The sequence below is a fragment of the Rhinatrema bivittatum genome, chromosome 6 (assembly GCF_901001135.1).
Source record: "Rhinatrema bivittatum chromosome 6, aRhiBiv1.1, whole genome shotgun sequence".
Lineage (NCBI taxonomy): Eukaryota > Metazoa > Chordata > Amphibia > Gymnophiona > Rhinatrematidae > Rhinatrema > Rhinatrema bivittatum.
The window spans coordinates 71,776,509-71,796,001 of NC_042620.1; the positions used below are offsets into that span (position 1 = coordinate 71,776,509).

A 19,493-nucleotide genomic window follows, 5' to 3' on the forward strand; every position below is an offset into this window, starting at 1 on the left:
ATCTCAGCATTAGTCTTCTGCTACACTATATCCATGCGGCGTGCTACTGAACTCCCGCTGCGTGCCAAACTCTTGGGAATCTCACCCCGAAAAGGAATCAGAAACCCCAGTTGAAACCCGCTTATAATCTTGCAAGCCACCCCACAGTTGGAGTAATGGTCCAGCCAAGGCATCATCCTGCCTAATCTGATCGGAGTTGGTGCCCTAACATGCAAGCTATCCTCATTTGGTCTTTGCAGAACTCCCCGCGCTAGACCTCTTTTCGCACCTCGCTGCTGGGTGAGACCCGGCGCAAATGGAGCAGGCATGCTTAAACTTGCAGTCTTGAAAATTGCAATTAGATTTGTTAAAGCACCAGCAGACTTTGTTGTTCACAGGAACAGATAAAGGGTGAGCCGAATTACTGGGTTTTTGTACTGCTGCTGCCCATGCACCCATGTCAGCTGCTTTACTCTTCATATGCCTAAGCCACAGCCCTACATCTTCCGTTCCCCAAGATATGAACTGATTCTCCTCCATTTCTTCCTGGAAATGCTCATCATAATTAAGTCATGCCCACCCCTCGTATTCCCTATATTTATTTATTTGTTTATTTTAATGGATTTATATACCGCAAAATTGGGCAAAGGCTTGTCCGGCTAAGTGGTTTACAAAAATATAATATATATAGTTAAAAAAAAGTACATAAAAACAAAAAATCATATACATCATTAAATTACACTTCCGACCAGGTTGGAAGCGAATCACCAGCTAAATTTTCTGGCGCTCCGGGCGATACGGTATGCCCTATTCACATTTCAGGATTGCCTATCCAACAAGGTAAACTTAATTCAAACAGACAACCAGGTAGCAATGTGGTATCTCAACAAGCAAGGGGGGCACAGGCTCTTACCTGCTCTGCCAGGAGACGGCACAGATCTGGGCCTGGGCTCTCTCACATTCCATGCTGCTGAGAGCAACCTACCCGGCGGACATAAAGAATGTGATGGCAGACCGTCTCAGCTGGACCTTTCATCCCCATGACTGGTCCCTAGATCCCACTGTAGCGAACTGCATATTCCACCAATGAGGTCACCCGGACATCGACCTGTTTTCCTCTCTTCACAACCGCAAGGTCGACCGCTTCTACTCTACCTCACAGCCGCAAGACACCACTGATGGATGCCTTCGCCCACTCATGGAGCACACAGGTCTACTATATTCATACCTTCCTATCCCACTCTCGTGAAGTTATGACAAGACCGGGGCACAATGATTCTCATAGCCCCATTTTGGCAGCGGCAAGTTTGGTTTCCCATTCTACGCGACCTCTCAGTCCAGCAACCATTTTGCCTGGGCACAGCACCAACTCTAATAACGCAAAACGAAGGACTGTTGCGTCATCCGAACCTCCAGACTCTATCTCTAACAGCCTGGATGTTGAAAGATTGATTCTACAATCCCTTAACCTTTCTATGTGTCCCAGGTCCTCGTAGCTTCACGGAAGCCTTCTACTAGTAAATCTTACCATTCAAAGTGGAACAAATTCTCCTTGTGGTGCACGCCAAAGGGAATAGACCCTTTTTCCTGCCCGACAACAAGGTTCCTGGACTACCTCTGGCACCTCTCGGAAACTGGACTACAAACTTCCTCCATCCGAGTACATAAAAGTGCCATAGCCGCTTACCACAAAGGTATAGGAGATGCCCCAATTTTAGCACAACCCCTAGTAGGGCGCTTTATGAGAGGCTTACTACAAATGAAACCTCTACTGCGTCCCCCAATTGCGGCATGGGACTTCAATGTTGTACGAGCAGGGTTCATGCGACCTCCATACGAGCCCCTACACTCCTGCGAGTTACGACATCTCACTTGGAAAGTCCTTTTTCTAGTGGCTACAACATTAGCTCGCAGAGTCAGCGAGCTACAGGCACTGGCAACATACCCACCATATACAAGATTCTCCACGACCGTGTAGTGCTCCGCACTCACCCTAAGTTCTTGCCAAAGGTAGTGTCCGATTTCCACTTCAGTCCATAATACTGCCCACCTTTTTCCCAAGACCTCACTCACATCCATGTGAGCGGGCCCTGCATTCCTTGGACTGTAAGCGTGCGCTTGCTTTTTATTTAAACCGCACTGCAGCCCATAGGAAGTCCACCCAGCTCTTTGTCTCCTTTGATAAGAACAGACTGGGGGTTGCGGTGGGCAAGCAGAACCTGTCCACCTGGCTAGCGGACTGTATTTCCTTCCACTAGAGGGACGCGAGAAAGCACATTCAGTCAGAGCCATGGCAACATCAGTAGCGCACCGCCGTTCGGTACCTATTGCTGACATCTGTAGAGCTGCCACTTGGAGCTCTCTCCATACTTTCGCAGCTCATTAGTGTCTCGACAAGGCCGGCAGGACTACCATCCTGCTTGTCCTGGGAGAAAGCAGAATTGTTTACCTGTAACCGTTGTTCTCCCAGGACAGCAGGATGTTAGTCCTCACGAAACCCACCTGCCACCCCACGGAGTTGGGTTCACCGACATTTTATTATTTTATTTTTCGCTCGTACATTTTGCTACAAACGAGACTGAAGGGGGACCCCGTGTGGCCACAGGGTTAGTAGCATGCTAGGCGTGCTCAGTGTGCCAGTCATAGTTATAGAAACTTTGACAAAAGTGTTCCGTGACAGGGCTCCATCTAATGATGTCACCCATATGTGAGGACTAACATCCTGCTGTCTTGGGAGAACACCTGTTAAAGATAAGCAACTCTGCTTTTTAATACTCTTCCTCCATCAAAAAGATGGAACCAGTTTGTGATTAGCAGGCAAAATGTGTTGGGAGAGCAAACGTCTTTGCAAAATGTTAAGTAAATAAAAATTAAGATTTAATATAGGAATGGCATTAGAACTATGTGCATGACAGTACTATTAATCTACATATAGAGGGGTAATTTTCAAAGAACTCTAGACAGGGATCTACTACAGTATTTTATAACTTGCACATATCAGGTACACACTGGGGCAGATTTTTATTCTTACGCATTCGCAAAGATGTACACCCGATTTTATAACATGCGTGGGGTCGGCACATGCAAGGGGGTGCACACTTGTGCACCTTGCGTGCACTGAGCCCTAGGGGAGGCCCAATGGCTTTCCCCGTTCCCTCCAAGGCTGCTCCGAAATCAGAGCGGCCTTGGAGGGAACTTTTTTTTCGGCTCCCCCCTCACCTTCCCCTCCCTTCCCTTAAATGATTAAATGATTTCTTTGCTTCGGTGTTTACTGAAGAGGATGTTGGGGAGGTACCCGTAATGGAGAAGGTTTTCATGGGTAATGATTCAGATGGACTGAATCAAATCACGGTGAACCTAGAAGATGTGGTAGGCCTGATTGACAAACTGAAGAGTAGTAAATCACCTGGACCGGATGATATACACCCCAGAGTTCTGAAGGAACTAAAAAATGAAATTTCAGACCTATTAGGTTACAAAATTTTACTATCATTAAAATCATCCATTGTACCTGAAGACTGGAGGATAGCAAATGTAACCCCAATATTTAAAAAGGGCTCCAAGGGCGATCCAGGAAACTACAGACCGGTTAGCCTGACTTCAGTGTCAGGAAAAATTGTGGAAAGTGTTCTAAACATCAAAATCACAGAACATATAGAAAGACATGGTTTAATGGAACAAAGTCCATGGCTTTACCCAGGGCAAGTCTTGCCTCACAAATCTGCTTCACTTTTTTGAAGGAGTTAATAAACATGTGGATAAAGGTGAACTGGTAGATGTAGTGTACTTGGATTTTCAGAAGGCGTTTGACAAAGTTCCTCATGAGAGGCTTCTAGGAAAAGTAAAAAGTCATGGGATAGGTGGCGATGTCCTTTCGTGGATTGCAAACTGGCTAAAAGACAGGAAACAGAGAGTAGGATTAAATGGACAATTTTCTCAGTGGAAGGGAGTGGACAGTGGAGTGCATCAGGGATCTGTATTGGGACCCTTACTTTTCAATATATTTATAAATGATCTGGAAAGAAATACGACGAGTGAGATAATCAAATTTGCAGATGACACAAAATTGTTCAGAGTAGTTAAATCACAAGCAGATTGTGATAAATTACAGGAAGACCTTGTGAGACTGGAAAATTGGGCATCCAAATGGCAGATGAAATTTAATGTGGATAAGTGCAAGGTGATGCATATAGGGAAAAATAACCCATGCTATAATTACACAATGTTGGGTTCCATATTAGGTGCTACAACCCAAGAAAGAGATCTAGGTGTCATAGTGGATAACACGTTGAAATCGTCGGTTCAGTGTGCTGCGGCAGTCAAAAAAGCAAACAGAATGTTGGGAATTATTAGAAAGGGAATGGTGAATAAAACGGAAAATGTAATAATGCCTCTGTATCGCTCCATGGTGAGACCGCACCTTGAATACTGTATACAATTCTGGTCGCCACATCTCAAAAAAGATATAATTGCGATGGAGAAGGTACAAAGAAGGGCTACCAAAATGATAAGGGGAATGGAACAGCTCCCCTATGAGGAAAGACTAAAGAGGTTAGGACTTTTCAGCTTGGAGAAGAGACGGCTGAGGGGGGATATGATAGAGATGTTTAAAATTATGAGAGGTCTAGAATGGGTAGATGTGAATCGGTTATTTACTCTTTTGGATAATAGAAAGACTAGGGGGCACTCCATGAAGTTAGCATGTGGCACATTTAAAACTAATTGGAGAAAGTTCTTTTTTACTCAACGCACAATTAAACTCTGGAATTTGTTGCCAGAGGATGTGGTTAGTGCAGTTAGTATAGCTGTGTTTAAAAAAGGATTGGATAAGTTCTTGGAGGAGATGTCCATTACCTGCTATTAAGTTCACTTGGAGAATAGCCACTGCCATTAGCAATGGTAACATGGAATAGACTTAGTTTTTGGGTACTTGCCAGGTTCTTATGGCCTGGATTGGCCACTGTTGGAAACAGGATGCTGGGCTTGATGGACCCTTGGTCTGACCCAGTATGGCATGTTCTTATGTAACCCTCCCCCCAGCCCTACCTAAATCCCCCCCTACCTTTTGTTGTCAAAGTTGCACGCACCGGCCAGCTGCTGGCGTGCTGTGCCGGAGCACTTGGGACCGTCCCCGGACCGCCGCCACGCCCCCGGCCTATCAATTTTGGAAAGCCCCGGGACATACGCGCATCCCGGGGCTTGCGCACGCCACCGAGCCTATGCAAAATAGGCTCGGCGCGCGCAGGGGTAGGTTCGCGCAAAACCCTTTGAAAATCTACCCCACAGATTATAAAATATGCATATGTCTATCCCCATGCAACTCCTGCAATGTATTGAAAATACATGGTTTTCTTACCTATTTTATAAACATACAAGCATATATTTTACACATGGAAAAAATATAACTTGCTCACATAAAACCCTGATGTATATATGGAATATATTTTCTAACATGTGCCTATAATGGAAATCACCAGTTTGCCGTTAGCTCACCAGTTCACTCAATCCTCCAGGTCATCAAGACTCTCCTAGGTTTTTACCCTGAACTCCCCCCCACCCCCCCAAGTTCACCTAGACCACCCACCAAAAATAGCAGAGAACAGATGAGTCTGATATCAAGTGCATTTATAAATTAACTGGTGTAAAACTGCACAAATAAGTTACCAAATGTATTTGCATAAGTCTTATAGCAACTTATGCAACTTATGGCCCTAGACCGCCCCTTATTTTCTCATGTGAATGTGCGCGTGGAAAGGAAAATATGCACATACGTTTGTATCTAAAATAGTATATACATCAGTATAAACTACCTGTGTGCACAACTGCTTTGAAAATTAACTAGACTGTATTTTATAGTAAATCATGAGTCTTTCCTGTAGTCTAGTAGCAGATGGCATTATTGAATTTGATCAAGTTTAGAGTTCCTGATTTGTGATTGAATTCTCCATTCAAGTTAATTTCAAAATATCTTTCTGCTGATCATATTGCTTTGCAATACATGCAACATTGTTCCTCCCACTACCTTGTGATATATGTTTTATTGCACTGATTTTGTGACATAATTCGAAAATAACCACATGGTAGAAAAATGAGAGAATATATAATTCTGTTCACAAAACATTATGATATATATTGTAGTACAAAATCTCAAATATTTCATATAACATCATAGTCCCGTTTGTTATTTTTACTCAAAATACAGAAAAGAATAGGACAATGAAGAAAGACAGGAGAAGTGGAGTATTCATATCACACACTGCTAAGAAAACAGAAAGGAATTACCAGTGTTTTATAGGTGTCCTTTAGCTAATCATCATGCTCCATTCACCACCATCACTCCCTACTTTATTAATCATAGAAATCTATTATCATCTACCAATATCTCTTTCACACATTACTAATAACCCAAAAAGGGACCCACGTTTTGCCAATAATGTGTTCATCAGGGGTTAAAACCTATCTGTGTACGAGTGAGTCATTGCCTCCTTTATAGAACATGTTTGACTTGCACAATGAACTCCACAAAATCTTTGGAAGATTTGCTCCTCACATTCTTTCCTAAAATAACATAACATTAATCAAACTGTGCATTTCACACAGTCTGTTAATAAATTATGCCCCATTAAAATCTTATAAAACTATCAAAATTAATTTACTACCAAAATATTAATTTATACAAAACATTGGCCTGGCTGTAAATTAGTAAATCTCCATATAAAATCAAATCAAAATGACAATCAACAAAAAGAACCTAATCATCTGTGAAAATCTATATCGCTTATAAAGGAACCATGGGTAAATTCACAAACTATGAACCAACATATCTAAATGATTAATTTACTTTAGACCCTCATAGAATGAGAATGTAATATCTCATTTTTTAGTGGTTATACAATATTATGTAAACCACCTAGATGGAATGCTGCTCAAATGTTTAATCATAGGTCTCTTAATTTTTTATATTTTTTTTTTTTTGCATTTTTTTTGCAATTAAAAGGAGTCTCTGAAATAATTTTTTAAAAACACATCTGTGTTTTCCAGTATGATAGGAATCTGGAGATAGAAAACACCAACCCAACACGTGTTTTGATACTTCTTCAGGGGCTGTGTTTAACCAGCTATATATTAGTTATAAGATGTATTTTGAGTTTTACCAACTGAAATATTACATCTTTGGGCATGTGTATTTCTAATAATTTGGTATTTTGATCTTTCTTTAGAGTTCCACTGTTCAGAGTCTGGTTTCTCAAGCTTTCTATTTTGGTTTTATCTGCATATTTCCATTTCTAATTTGTAGTCCTTTATTCAGAATTGATAAAGGTCAGTTTGTGTTCTGCTTTTGTGTGATTAAGGTGCAATATTTCTGCTAGGGTATACTTTCTCTATAGGGATTTGTAGCAGTCCAGCTTGTTCTGTTATCCCAGTAGGTGGTGTATTCATGTTCTGGGGCATGGTGTAGTATTTACATTGCTGGGATTTTTTTTATAAATAAGATTATTTCAGTGCTGTAATTGTATATTAATGTAAATTTCTAGTTGTCTCTCTATTTTTTTTGCAGGGGTTTGTTTTACTTCACAAAATGTTTAACAGTGGAAGGATTTTTTTTTTTGAGGTGACACCAGAATTTGAATATATATTTTTTTATGTTGGGTTGCAATGTGAACTATCCTAGTTCTACTATGCACCCATTCCTATGATTATTATGATTATTGCTCTTTTATTGTAATTATGATCCCTGTCTCTGTTTGTGTTCTTTGCTTTTTACATGATATACTTGTGTATTTATAAATTGTAATATAAAAGAAATTGAATATTGATGTTTGCAGACTGCTTTAAAATACATTGTTGGGTCCATGCTAAGGCATTATTTATCAACAAGAGTTCAACTCGTATGGCTCAAACCTGTATGCCTACAGCCCAGCCATGTTAACTTTGGACCCACCCAAAAAATCAGTTCTGGCTATGCCACTGGGTGTATAGTGAGGCATTGGTCCAAATGTAAAAATGAGCCTTGAAATAGTAAGCAAAATGACAGAATGTAGTGAAGATGTCAACTTTGAGACACCAGAAAACCCCTAAAAGGCAGCAATAGAGAAATACCGCTGTAATTTCTCAAGAAAGGTTTTCCAACTATTTCTGATTAGTTTGTTTCACTGTAGATTTTTGCACAAAGAACATGCCATTTCGGTTTTGATTGAAAAGCCTTTTGTCATTTAGGTTCAGCCTTATAGCAGTCAGTCCCTACCAAGTGATTGCATATACAATTTTGCCAGGTAAATTATTCTACAGGGTGGCCCATGGAAAAGTAGCCTACGTCCAATGCACTGGTATTGGAGGCGGGCTACTCTTTCATGGGCTACCCTGTATAACTTAATCTTCATAACAAAATCATTTAAACAGAAACTAAAGACCTGGCTATTCAAGCAGGCATAAACCTGAATTTCTCTCACTAACCCCCCTTCAAGCATTACATCCTAAACTTGTCACGCCTTCCCGACCTTTGTAACCTCCCATGCCTTGCTCTGTTAACCTTTTGAAGAAATGCCTCTTCATATCACGCTTCGACCTCCCCTGACCCACTTCAATACACCTCTCCTACAAACCTAACTCTTCTAATCCTAACTCCCACCTCAGAAATGCCTACCCCTCTATTGCTATACCTATTGTACTGTAAATTTTAATGTAAATATTTGACACTGTTCATACTGTAAATATTCAGTCATTCTATCCTACAGTCACTGTTTTAAATTTAATTCTAATTTGTTTAAAGTTCAGTTCTAACTTGTTTAAATTTCAGTTCCCTGTAAAGCATTTTACGCTACATTCTTGTTCTGTGTAAAACAATGTGATGTTCCCAACGAATATCGGTCTATAAAAATGTTTAAATAAATAAATAAATAAAATAATCCTTACTTAAAATCTAATTTCCCCTTTTCATTGCTTCATATTATGACATGACACCCACTGAAACATATTGTTGAACTGATCTACAGAATGACTTATGCAATATATAAAACCAGTAATCATGTCTGAGTTCATTCATAAGAATTTTGTTTCAGATTTTTTCAAGTGAAAATAGCTCTAGTTTCACATTGATGTTTTATCTTTAAAAATACCGAGATAAAATAAATCTAGGGCCAGTTTGGTACTGGAGCAAATTATATATATATACACACTCTTTAGTCTCCTCTCTAAAGTTAAAATTCCTAACAGTTGTCTTTTTCTTCATATGGTAAATCTTCCATCCTGTAAATATTGTAGTTGTTCTTCCTAATATACATAAAAAAAAATATATATATATATTAACTCCACTATATCCCTCTGAAAGTAGTCCAGGTAAAGTCTCTCTAAGAATTTATACAATTGTAGAGTAACAGTACCGATCTTGTTTGTAATTCTACTGTTTATGTATTCTTGCTATTGTATATTTAATGCCTTGCCATTTAGTAGTGCAGTATAATTTAGTTATGCCTCTGCTTTTTTTTTTTTTTTTTTTTTTTTTTGAGGGATGCTTTGTGATAGTTTTTTAACCCACAGGACTTGTAAGTTGCAAACAGGCCTGGATTTATCAAAATGCACTAAATATCACATGTGATAGAAAAAGGGGTGTGTTTTATGGTAATAGGATTGCAATTTGCGCTAATACCTATGCGGAGAGTTAAGTTACCGCACTTTGAGATAAGTGCCGGAATGTGGTATTTCCTACATACAACCACAGGGGGGACCATGTTTACTACCAGGGCCACGGAGGGAGAGAGAGAGAGAGACTAACCATAATGCCCTCACCCTAGAAAGGAATTTATATCTGTATGGGAGGCCCACCTAGTAACTCGAGGACTCTACCTGGGTAACATCAAGCTAGGTTGAGAGAACATTGCACAAATCTCATCTTTGGGTGAGTTTTCTCACTCTGAGGGTCATCAAATCTTCACAAGAGAGCACTGTTCTGTTCGTACGTCTCACATTGAATGTCAAAGTGGCCCCTAACCCTCTACACTAATACCTAAACCTCACCTCAAGTTGCTAGGTGGGCCTCCCATATAGATATACCTATCTAGGGTGAGGGCATTATGGTTAGTTAGTCTGTCTGTCTCTCTCCCACCCTCTGCTTTTTGCATGCAGAAACACCTTATAGCATTTTGATAAATGACCCCCATAGATACCTTGAGGGAACTTTATAGTTACATACAATGTTGGTGTAAATCAAGAAATTGAAAACACTAAGGGGTAGATTTTAAAAGCTCTACATGCGCCAGGCTTTAAAGCCCCGGGACGCTTCTAAGGGGAGGGGCACAGTGGCCATTTGCCCCTGTGTTGGAGGATCTCGTGCCGGCAGGCGCAGCAGGTAAAATAATTTTTTGGGGGGGGATTAGGACAGGGATAGGGGACGGGTTGGTTAGGAGAAGGGGAAGGGAGGTTAGGGTAAGGGGGTTGGGAAGTTCCCTCCCAGGCCGCTCCAAAATCGGAGTGGCCTGGGAGGGATCTGGGGAAGGCTGCAGGCGTCAGCGTGCGCAGAGTGCCCAATTGGCAACCCCTTATGCGCGCCGACCCCTGATTTTATAAGATGCGCGTGCGCCGGGTAGCACACGCACATGGATGCCCGCGCGCAGCTTTATAAAATACACCTCTAATTGTAGTTTGGTAGGAAATACATATTGTAATGTTTTCAGTTTTAGTTTTGGTCTTTTTTTTTTATCACTGCATTTATAGTGAAATAAGATTACTATGAAATAGTCCTGAATATTTTAAGACTACATAGATAGTTTTTGATTTGTAGAATGGTTAGGTAAAATTGTCATTCTCTTGCTATAGGTCCTCATTTTCAAAAGCATTTACACGTTTAGAAATGGATGTAACATTGATGGACTTTAGCAATGGAAGTGGGCTTTTGAGAATTGCTACAGTGTATGCCATTGAATTGTCAATAGGTCTTACCCATGTTAAGTGCACTTAACGCAGGTATATAGCTTTTGAAAATTGCTACAATAGTATGTTACATGCATAATACCTTTGAAAATTCACCTGTTAATATTTTCCTTTTTATCTAGGTGCAGATGCAGGAAAATGATGCACACCTCAACAAAAGAATGAACACTCAAACAGGAATGTCATCTCTTCCTGAGAATTCCAACACTACTGTTCCTCCTTTTCAAGATGCATCATGTAATTTGCCACAAAGAACTGAACCAGTTTTAGAGCAGGCTGCAAAAAATAGGCTCAGTGTAGCTGGTCAGAGTGATACATCAGTAGATGCTATCTACAAAGCAGTTGTAGATGCGGCAAGCAAAGGAATGCAAGTAGTGATCACTACAGCTGTTAACAGTACAACTCAAATGAGTCCCATTCCAGCTCTGAGTGCCATGAGTGCCTTCACTGCCTCCATTGGTGACCCAATGAATCTTTCTAGTGCTGTCAATGCAGTAATTCATTCAAGAAATTTTGGAGGTTCTGATCATGACAGCAGGATAAGAAACGCTAAAGGAACTAGAATGCGTAAGAATTCAGACCAAGGCAAAAATTCAAGTGAAGGGGATGCATTTGAGTACTTCAAATCAACTGGTTGCAACACCTTGAAAAAGCACTGGGAAGGGGAACAAAATCCTGGAGGAGATATAAACAGATGGAAATGTGAGGAATATTTAGATCATTCAACACACATCCATACGAGTCCTTGTCAATCAAGATCTAATAATGTGTCTATGATGCCACTACTGCATGGGGAGCAACAGCAGATATTGTTACCACCAAGAAACTGTCAGAATGATGACATTTTGGAAGAAAATTTCGCATTTAACCATTGCAAAAGGACTATGATTAGTTTTAAAGAGAGACTAGAGAACACTGTGGAAAGGTGTGCACATATAAATGGAAACAGGCCTCAGCAAACCAGAGGTTATGGAGAGCTACTGAGCATTCCCAAACAAGACCTAACTATAGAAGAGCAATCTCCTAGTTCCTCAAATAGTTTGGAAAGTTCTTTAGTGAAAGACTACATCCATTTCAATGGAGATTTTAATGCCAAAAGCATTAATGGGTGTGCTCCCAGTCCTTCAGACACTAAAAGCATTAGTAGTGAAGATGACTTAAGGATTCCAGATTCCCCTTCATCCCATGAGTTGCTGCGTTACAGGCCAAGGACGTTGAATGTTGGTGACTTGGTCTGGGGCCAAATCAAAGGTCTAACTTCATGGCCAGGCAAATTAGTAAGAGAAGAAGATGTTCACAATCCATGTCAGCAAAACCTTGAGGATGGCAAGGTATATATTGAGAGAGATTTGTTTTTTGTTCTTTTTTTTCCTCATGGTCTTTAATTTTTAATCAATAGACAAAATGAGTGCAGAGAGAAATAAAGTTCTACACATATTCCTTATTATGCTGGCAATAGTTTTTACTTGGTATGGGAATTCCACTGTCTTGTAATACACATTGAATTTCAAAAGGGTCCCCTGCACGGACCCCGTGTTTCGCAGCAAGGCTGCATCAGGAGGGACGATCATATAAGAATGTCACATCTAAAAGTTAAACAGTTATAATTTCGTGGGACCACACATCAGTGGGGTAGAGCCGATGCATTAAAGCCAAAAACATACCTGAGCCAGTTTCAACATGAGTATACAGGGAGCACATATTTTGCAGCTTTCTGATTGACTTTACTTCGCCCTCGCTGGTTTTCACTGATTAGTTGGCATTTTTCGTGCCTTTTTGACAGTGTTTAAATATTTTTGTCCCTTTAATTTTTGCACTCCCTGTATACTCATGTTGAAACTGGCTCAGGTATGTTTTTGGCTTTAATGCATGGGCTCTACACAATTGATGTGTGGTCCCATGAAATTATAACTTTGTTTAACTTTTAGATGTGAAATTCTTATATGATTGTCCCTCCCAATGCAGCCTTGGGGCGAAACATGGTGTCCGTGTCGGGGGGACCCTTTTGAAATTCAATGTGTATTACAAGACGGTGGACTTGCCATACCAAGTAAAAACTATTGCCAGCATAATAAGGAATATGTGTGTATCCTTATTTCTCTCTGTACTCATTTGTCTGTTGCTTGAACACTGAGCGCAGAGTTGTTCTCCATTTTTGTTTGTGGACATTAATTTTTAATCACATTTAAAATATCAGGATAATGTTTTTCTTAATTAAAAATAAATGTTATTTTGTAATTTATTTATTTATTTATTTTTAATTTTTATATACCGATGTTCCTGTAAAGAATACATATCGCACCGGTTTACAAGGAACTGAACAGACGCCTCCAGGGCGGAAATACATTAAAACAGTCGCCTCAAGGCAGAATACATTAACACAAGTATACAGGAAAACTATTAAAAGAGAACTTTCATAAACTCAATTAAATGTAATGAAATCACTCAGTTTTATTAATGTGAAACATGCTGTCATATGGAATTATTACTAGTGAGTTTTTCATTGTGTTAATAGCATTATCTCAGTTAAAAGCATCAGTTCAACACAACTGTACATCATCTTAACCATATTGAGATGTTCAACCATGCTTGCTGAACACCATCATCAAGCAGGATACATCCTGCTTATGAAAAGTTAACTTCAAATTAAGCTTAATGCTGTTAACTTTTTCCTCAGCCTCTTCCCCCGAACCCCTTTTGTTTTCTCTTGCCTTGCAATGACTTATGATGGGATTTGTCAGCAGTCCACAAGCTGCATTTCTGATCGGAGTGTCAGTGTCAGAAACCAAACAAAAACAGAAAAAGATAAACTGGAATACGCTAAGAAAATTACAGACATTAACATTTTTATAACAAAAAAAAATGCTGTTTAATTAACTGATTTTTGTTCAGCTATATTGAAAATATTAATTGCTCTATTTATTCGCATCTATGTTGGTAGTAAAATATTTCTCCTAGGACAAATAGGATGGTAGTCCTCACACATGGATGACATCATCGGATGTAGCCCAAGATGGAAAACGTATGTCAGAGTTTCTAGAACTTTGACTGGGTACGCCTAGCATGCCGTATGCAAGTATCCACACGGGGTCCCTCTTCGGTCTCTTTTTTTTCTGCGGAGTTTTTGCCTTGCGGTTACTGAGCTCATGTTTGTTTGAAAAAAAAAAAAAAAAGTATTTGGAAAACTTTCCACTGATTGTTTTAAGAATTTTCCCACGCGCGGGTCACTTGCAGTTCCCCTGTATTCTAGTCAGGTTTTTCTGTGGTTTGGTAAGTTTTCTTTCACTTCCATTCCCCCGTGGCGCCGGTACCTCTGTGCCCACCACCTCCGTTGTCATTTCATTTTTGCCCCTTCAGTTCATTTCATCATGGCCTCGTCGGTTTTCGTCTGTGCCCTCAGTGCCTGTGGACTATGACCAACACAGACCCGCATGATTTGTGCATCCTCTGCCTGGGGACATTGCATGACATCCGGGGTGCCATTTGTGCGACCAAATGACCCTGAAGGGACGTCACACTTGCCTTGAGAAGATGGAGAAGCTCTTCTGAGTGAGAAAGTCACAGCCATCGGCATCGGTGGCATCAACACCAAAGGACCGAGGAGCTGTACCGATAGACACTGAGCAATTGACATCAGCAGGGCTGTCCGCTCCATCAATGCCACTGGCGGATAGGGGCGCCAAAGACTGGCCCCTGTCAGTCTCTTCCAGGTGGAAGACATTGTGTTCTTTGTCTTCGACCTTCGCATCAAGGAGAGACCGGGCCGAGCACCAAGAGAAGTTGAAGAAGCATCGGCACCAGTCACCTTCGATGTAAGGTACAGGGCTTGGGTCAGCACCGGCACTTGCTGTGATGCCCCCGAAGCAAACGCACAGCAAGGAGTGCCTATCCTCCATCAATTCTGGGGGTCCGCGATGGTCCCCACCGGTCCTGGTGTCAGTTGTTGATCCACCTTGGGGCTCTGAGGCGGACCTGGCCACCCCTCCTACCTTCCAGTACATTTTGGCATCGGCAACATTTTGAGGAGTTGGAGCACGGGGTCCAGCCGGCGGTCAATCGGGCGCTGCAGGGCATCGAGCCAGTGGCACCGGTGCCCGCGCTCTTCCTGTTGGAACTGCTACTGGAGTGTCTCAATATGCTTATCGGGGTGTTACCGACCCAGCTGGCACCAGTTCCCGGGGGCCACCATTGCTCCCCCTGCCCAATGCGGTGATCATTGCCAGTTCCTCCAAGGAGGAAGATTCGTCGAAGCTGGTGCTGACACTGTGGCCTGAAGCCCCCTGTCCTGCTTTGCCAGCACCAGTGCCAACAGTGCCTAGACGTCTGGACGGAGATCAAGCACCCAGGGTCTCATCCCCTGTGTGTTTCAGTGAGGATGAGGCCCTTTGTGACCCCTGGGCAGAGGACATTGCAGAATCCTACTCGGAGGGTCTCCTCTCGGAACAGTCTCCTCCTGAGGACATGTTCGGGCAATGGATGAAACCATCCCGTTTCAGTTGATGATGGATGAGGATGCCAAAACAAGTTGCTGGAAATCCTCCAGTTTGTGGAGGCTCCTAAAAAGATCCTTATGGTCTCAGTGCATGAGAGTTTTAAGGAATTTCTGTTGAGGATTTGAGAGCACCCCCTCATGGTACCTCCTGTAAATAGGAAGGCAGATGAGGTTTACCTCGTCCAGCAGGCTACCAGATTCAAAAAGCATCAGCTGGCATGCCAATTGGTTGTGGTCGAAACTGCTCTCAAGAAGGCCAGTTGCTCTCGGACCCATGCCTCAGCGCCCCCAGGGAAGAATAGCAGGGCAATGGACACTCTTGCTAGGAAGGTCTTTCAGGGGGCTATGCTCATTGCCCGAATTGCCTCCTATCAGCTCTACATGAGCCAATACTCTTGCAACCTCTTTATGGTTTGATTAGAAATACCTATTTAGAAAGATAGTTATTTGACCTTTTATTGTTTTGTTTTATTTACAATTTTTCTATTTATTTATTTTTTTATTTAGAATTTTTATATACCGACATTCTTACATTAAAATGCAAATCATACCGGTTTACATAAAACAGAAAAAGCAGGAAAAAATATTTCCATAGTCAAATATCTATTCTATGATTCCATTGTAAGTCCAATGTGGATTACAAAGTTCACATACACAATCAATAAAATGTTAAAAAGATTATAATTAAATTTAAAATCATTGACAATTCAAAACATAGACATAAAAATATATAGACATAGTCACCCTGATTATCCAAATGCCTGTACACATAGGAATGCCTTGACCTTCTTCTGAAATTTTAAATAATTTACTGAGGGTTTCCTATTTAAAAAATAGGCCTGGCGAAAAGCCTATGTCCCTGACCCCGTTCCTCGAGAGAACAACTGAAACTATATTATCTCCAAATCAAAAAACAGGAAAAGAAATATTTTATATAAGACCAGAACTTCCTCTTTTCTCCAAGGACAAGCAGGATGGTAGTTCTCACAAATGGGTGACATCATCAGATGGAGCCTGGCGCGGAAAACTTGTGTCAAAGTTTCTAGAACTTTGACTGCGTACACTGAGCATGCCCTGCGTCCATGTGGGTCCCTCTTCAGTCTCTCTTTTTCCTCAAGGCCAAAACCTTGCAGCTGTGGAGCTTGTGCTTTTTTTGTGAGAAATTCTTGCCTTTCTTCCTTCCCGAGTCTTGTTGGGTCCTTCTGCATGGTTTTAGAGTTTTTTTCCCTCGGTATCAATAAGTTTTTTGGTTCTTTGTGGTTGGTTACCGATGGTGTCGCCTTCTGGTGGCCGCTGGTCATCGACCGCGTGCCGTGTTCTTTTTGCTGTGGCATCATCTGGCCTTTGAAATTGCCCCCAGTGTCTCCGGACCAGGTCCATCACAGACCCCCACAAGATCTGTGTCATCTGCCTGAGGGCAACACATGATGTCCGTCTCTGCGATCTTTGTGCCCAGATGAACCCCAAGGGTCGCTGGGCGCACCTAGACAAAACTGAGAAGCTGTTCAGCACAAAAAAATTGGAACGCTAGTCAGCATCCGGAATTTCTACATCACAAGGTAAAGGAGCCTCGACCTTCCCCCCCTCCCCCCCCCCTCACTATCCCCTCAGCTACCACTCCGTGACCCTGAGGTAGGGGCAGGGGACCGAGCGAGGTCAATATCCTTGCGGTCCAGATCGGGTTCCTCTTCATCTCTGTCTGTCCCGGGGAAGGACCGAGGTGAGCACCGGGAAAAATCTAAGAAGCACAGACACCGATCTTCTTCCTCGAAGGTGTTGGACCATGGGAAGGCATCAATCGGTTTCGTACCTCCCCCAAAGCAGTCCCATATGGAGGAGGTTACACCATCCGGTCCTCCCGAAAAATCTTGGAGTCCCCAACTGTACCGCTAGAAGGTGAGCCCCCCCCGATTCCAGGGGTGACTTGATTCCACTACCTCCTTCTCCTCAAATCGTCCTGTCCTCGGCAGCTTTGAGGAGGATAGATAGCACTTCTAGGGATGTGCATAGGACGAATTAGGCAATTTCAACAAAACTGCCTAATTCATCCTGGTTCAGGGAGCCCAAAACCCAAACGAGTTTTTCACAAAATTTCTGGAAAAATTTGTTTTCGGGATTAGTGTGCACTAACGTAAAAATGTTAACACACACTAATCCGAAATTCGGGTTCCCCTGAATTTAAAAGGCTCGAACCGCATGAAATACGAAATTTCCCGCAGAAGGCCGAAAACGAAGCCCAAACCGAAAGATTTGAGGTTCGCACATCTCTAAGTTCTTCCATTTCTGTCCATTTCTGGTTCATGCGAGGCTTGTTGCAGCTTAAGCCTCCGACGCAGCCCCCAGCAGTATCTTGGGACCTCAACGTGGTCCTGACCCATTTTATGAAGGCTCTGTTTGAGCCCCTGCAGTCTTGCGATCTGAAGTACCTATCCTGGAAGGTACTTCAGAACGCAGGGTCAATGAGCTTCAGGTTGTGGTGTCCTACCCCCCTTATACAAAATTTTGTCATAAGGTGGTTCTGCATACGCACCCGAAGTTCCTTCCAAAGGTAGTTACGGAGTTCCATCTCAGTCAATCCTTGCCTTACCCACCTTTTTTCCAAAACCATATGCTCACCAGGGTGAGCTTGCCCTGCATTCTCTGAATTGTAAAAGGGCCCTGGTCCTTTACCTGGAATGAACAGCACCTCACCGCCTGTCCACTCAGTTTTTAGTGTCCTTTAACAAAAACAGGCTGGGCATCCCAGTGTCTAAGCAGACCATGTCCCATTGGCTAGCAAACTGTATTTCCTTCTACTATGCTCAAGCGGGCTTGCGACTAGAAGGTTGAGAGCAGCCTGTAGCTACATATTCACCCATGTGTGAGGACTACCATCCTGCTTGTCCATGGAGAAAACAGAGTTGCTTACCTGTAACACGAAACCTGCCTGCCACCCCACAGAGTTGGGTTTCTTTTGGTTTGTTTTATTTTTTGTGAATTCTATGTTATAAGACTGAAGAGTGATCCCGCGTAGATAGGGGCATGCTAGGCATGCTCAGTATGTCAGTCAAAGTTTCCTGTGCCGGGCTCTGTCTGATGTCACCCATGTGTGAGGACTAACATCCTGCTGTTCTGCTTTCTGTTTTATTGAGAGAAAATAAATGAGATGACAAGTGGCAATCCCATTGTTCTACTCTTTGGGTGCTCAGACATTCAATAATATAGTTCTCTTATATCATAGCAAGCAGCTAGAACTAATCAACAGATTATATTTTGATTACGTATTTTCCTTTATATCCTTATTCCTGTTACTATGCCCCGGACCCTGGTTATAATCCCACCATCACCACCACCACCAATCATGTACTGATTTGTCAATTTCATCATATAGCTGTAGCGTGCCTCCCCACATTCTACATTTTAGACCTAAGGCCATATATTTCTTATGCCTCCATTTTGGAAAAGGCATCGTGATATTTTCCTTCATCTTAACTTGAAAACGTTTTTCATCTCCATAAAACAGGAAGCTGGCAGTTTCGCTGGAAGATCCTAGGTTCAAATCTAAATTTGCCCAGCATTCCAGTCAGCAAGATTTCAGACTGTAATCGTAAGACTTAAAGCATGAAGCAAACAGTTCGCTATTTGCAGTAACTTAAACTGCTGTTCCATCATGTGACCCTTGTTTAGCTGGCCTCCAAGGCCCTAGATTTGAGGGCCACTTCCATTCTCATTCCACACTACTCTAATTGTAATTCTAGTGGTAGGCTATTCCAAAGTGCAGATGCTGCCACTGAGAGAGCTCTTTTTTGCATAAACTCAAAAGAATAGTCTTTAAAACTTGGCACTTCTAATAATTTTTCTGAATGGATTTGACACTTTTTAAAATATGTATAATTCTTATTCAATGCTTTCTGTGAAAAAAAATTAGAGATTTAAATTATGTTTTGAGGTTCCTGATAATGTTTGCAAAGAAAAACAGGATGGGAGAGGTGAGATTTTGGCCCAGCAGTTTCTTTTTGCTTTTTTAGCCTTCTAGTTCAGTTAGAGCCAGGCTCAACGGGGGGCTACAGTACCGTGAACTTGCATTTGCATATGTCTTGGGTGTTTTCCCCATTTT

The 19,493-nt window shown here is 41.9% G+C and overlaps 1 protein-coding gene across 6 annotated transcripts in view; it reads left to right on the forward strand.

Moving 5' to 3' along the window:
- MBD5 (methyl-CpG binding domain protein 5) overlaps positions 1-19,493 on the forward strand; it is a 600,490-nt gene that overhangs the window by 518,223 nt on the left and 62,774 nt on the right. For all 6 annotated transcript variants that reach the window (XM_029605434.1, XM_029605436.1, XM_029605437.1 and 3 more), the window contains one exon: positions 11,028-12,236. In XM_029605434.1, the coding sequence (XP_029461294.1) occupies positions 11,028-12,236 (1,209 nt within the window). The remainder of the gene's footprint in view (positions 1-11,027; positions 12,237-19,493) is intronic.